General features: G+C 52.1%; 1 protein-coding gene across 1 annotated transcript in view; it reads left to right on the top strand.

Annotated features, from left to right (window-relative positions):
• Positions 1-120: 120 nt before the first annotated feature.
• Pmar_PMAR006334 (glutamate synthetase, putative) overlaps positions 121-2,289 on the top strand; it is a gene marked incomplete at both ends in the record, with an annotated part of 2,352 nt that continues 183 nt past the window's right edge. The window contains one exon of the mRNA XM_002779732.1: positions 121-2,278. Coding sequence (XP_002779778.1) covers positions 121-2,278 — 2,158 coding nt within the window. The remainder of the gene's footprint in view (positions 2,279-2,289) is intronic.

Below are 2,289 nucleotides of genomic sequence, written 5' to 3'. Positions count from 1 at the left end.
TGCTATCCTTTCCTCAACGGTCTATTATCATCGTACGGCGAAACTTAACATGGCGATTCCAGTAATCTACTGTACTAGTAGTGACCTCTCAGTTACCAGCCCACTGTGCACGTTCCTTACATGACAGCTCATTGCTCTGCTTCGAACGGTTCTCCTGCTTTTGATCTACGCGTACCATCTCAGCGCGATGTGCCCCTTGGTTCCTATGGGAGGACTGCAGTACTGGTCATTGACATACAGCGGCAATGCTCAGTGGCTGGGGAAGGCGTGTGGGAGGCTCATCAGTCTTCTGAGGGTTCCTACTTCTTCGCCAAGTTGAGCACGGTGCTGGATAACATTTCGAAGCTACTACAGTGTGCTCGGAAGGACAAGGTCAAGAACGAAGTCATTTACACGTACATAGAAGCTCTAACCCGTGACTGCAGAGATGCTAGTCTCGACTACAAGTTATCTGGAGGTCCTTCTAGGCCGCTACTTGTCCCCCATGGGAGCCCTGGTGCCAAGATACTCTCCCAAATCGAACCAGAAGCTGACGACATAATGATACCAAAAACCTCTTGCTCGGTTTTCCAGAGTACCAACATTGAGTACGTCCTCCGCAACGTGAATGTGAAGCATTTACTTGTGGTCGGGCAGCTGACGAATCAATGCGTGGAGTCCTGTGTTCGAGATGCTGCTGATGTGGGCTTCCTGGTCACGGTGGTTGATGATGCCTGTGTTGCGCTCAGCGAGGTAGATCATACCGCTGGCTTAAGGAACATGGCTGGTTTCGCAAGGATTATTACGACACATGATGCCTTGGAAGAGCTCGAGGGAATTCCTGTTGACGGTGTTAGTCAAGACTTGGTCAGTGCTGTCCCTGTAGTGGCTGCCTCAGTGCCGACTACTGAAGTTACGGTGTTCAACTCACTTCCTGAGATCAAGTGTAATTATAAGTACTTCGTTCCCTCAAAGATGGAGTTTTCTGCCAACCAGTTTCAACTTGGTCGGGCGCTGTTGTACGCCCTTAGGGTTATGAAAGTGGCCATGTTACGGTATGTGAGCTGTGATGTTAGTGGTCAAATCAGGAGCAAGTCGATCGTCCTCAACGACAGCTGCACGGTGGAGGATCTTCTGAAAGGAGTTCCTCTCGTTTCCTGCGTTAACGCCCTTCCAGTTTTCGGGGATGTTATTTGCGGAGATTCTTCGGCTCAGGGTTCTCACAACTTGCTCGGGGATTTCTCTACTCTGAGCATATTGCCGGGACCGAGGGTCGAACCTGGGGTCTCTCGAGCGGCTGCTTATGTGTATGGCAATTTGTTCGACCCTGTATCTGGACGCCCTGGTGTGTGCCCACGGTCCGTGCTCATTGAGCAATGCCTGCGAGCTGAGAAGGAATTCGGTCTCCGCATACAGTGCGGTGTCGAGGTTGAGTTCATGCTCTTCGAGAAAGCTGCCATGGCCCCTGGCGGCATGCCGTTTAAGCCTTTAGGACGACCTTGTAATTTTAGTGATGATGCCGCCCTGTCAGAGCCGCGCTTCGCAGGCTTTATGGCGGACCTGTTGGAGGCTTTGGACCAGCAGCCGAATGGTTGTCGTCCGATTGACTCTTGCCATGCTGAATCCTCGTGGGGGCAATTCGAGCTATCTGTGAGATACTGTGATGAGCCAGTGAAAATAGCGGATTCGGTGGTGACTATTCGCCAGACTTTGCGTAGGGTCGCAGGCAAGCACGGCCTAGGACTGTGCCTTCTTCCTAAGCCCAGCGAGATATGTGTTGGTTCCGGCATGCATTCCCATTGGAGCTTCTATGAGGTTGGTGAAGGTGGCAAGCCATTGAATGGATGCTCCAATGCATTTGTGTCTGACAATGGACCTTATGGTCTGTCCGTGAAGGGGGAGCAGTTCATGGCCGGTGTATTGGACCACTTATGTGCTCTTACTGGTGTGAGCATGCCAACGACCAATTCCTTTCGACGGATGGTCGATGGCTTCTGGGCTGGTACTTATCGTTGTTGGGCTTATGAGGACAAGGAGGCCCCTGTAAGGTTGTGCGGTATCGATACGTTGGCGGTGAATGCTACTGGTCTCCCCAACAATTTCGAGGTCAAGTGTATGGACGCCACGTGCAATCCTTATCTGGCCCTAGCTGCTGTGATTTCCTGCGGTCTAGCTGGTATCAAGACCGGAATGCCTTTGCCATCGCCTGTTGGGTGCGATTTGGCTGACCGGCCGGCGCACTATGAGTCACTGCCACGGGATTGGGTACAGCGTTGGACGTTTGGAGACGGACTCTGTGGTAAGACAAGC

This window comes from Perkinsus marinus (assembly GCF_000006405.1).
Source record: "Perkinsus marinus ATCC 50983 genomic scaffold scf_1104296945554, whole genome shotgun sequence".
In the NCBI taxonomy this organism is placed as follows: domain Eukaryota; phylum Perkinsozoa; order Perkinsida; family Perkinsidae; genus Perkinsus; species Perkinsus marinus.
This window is presented reverse-complemented; position numbering and strand designations above follow the sequence as displayed.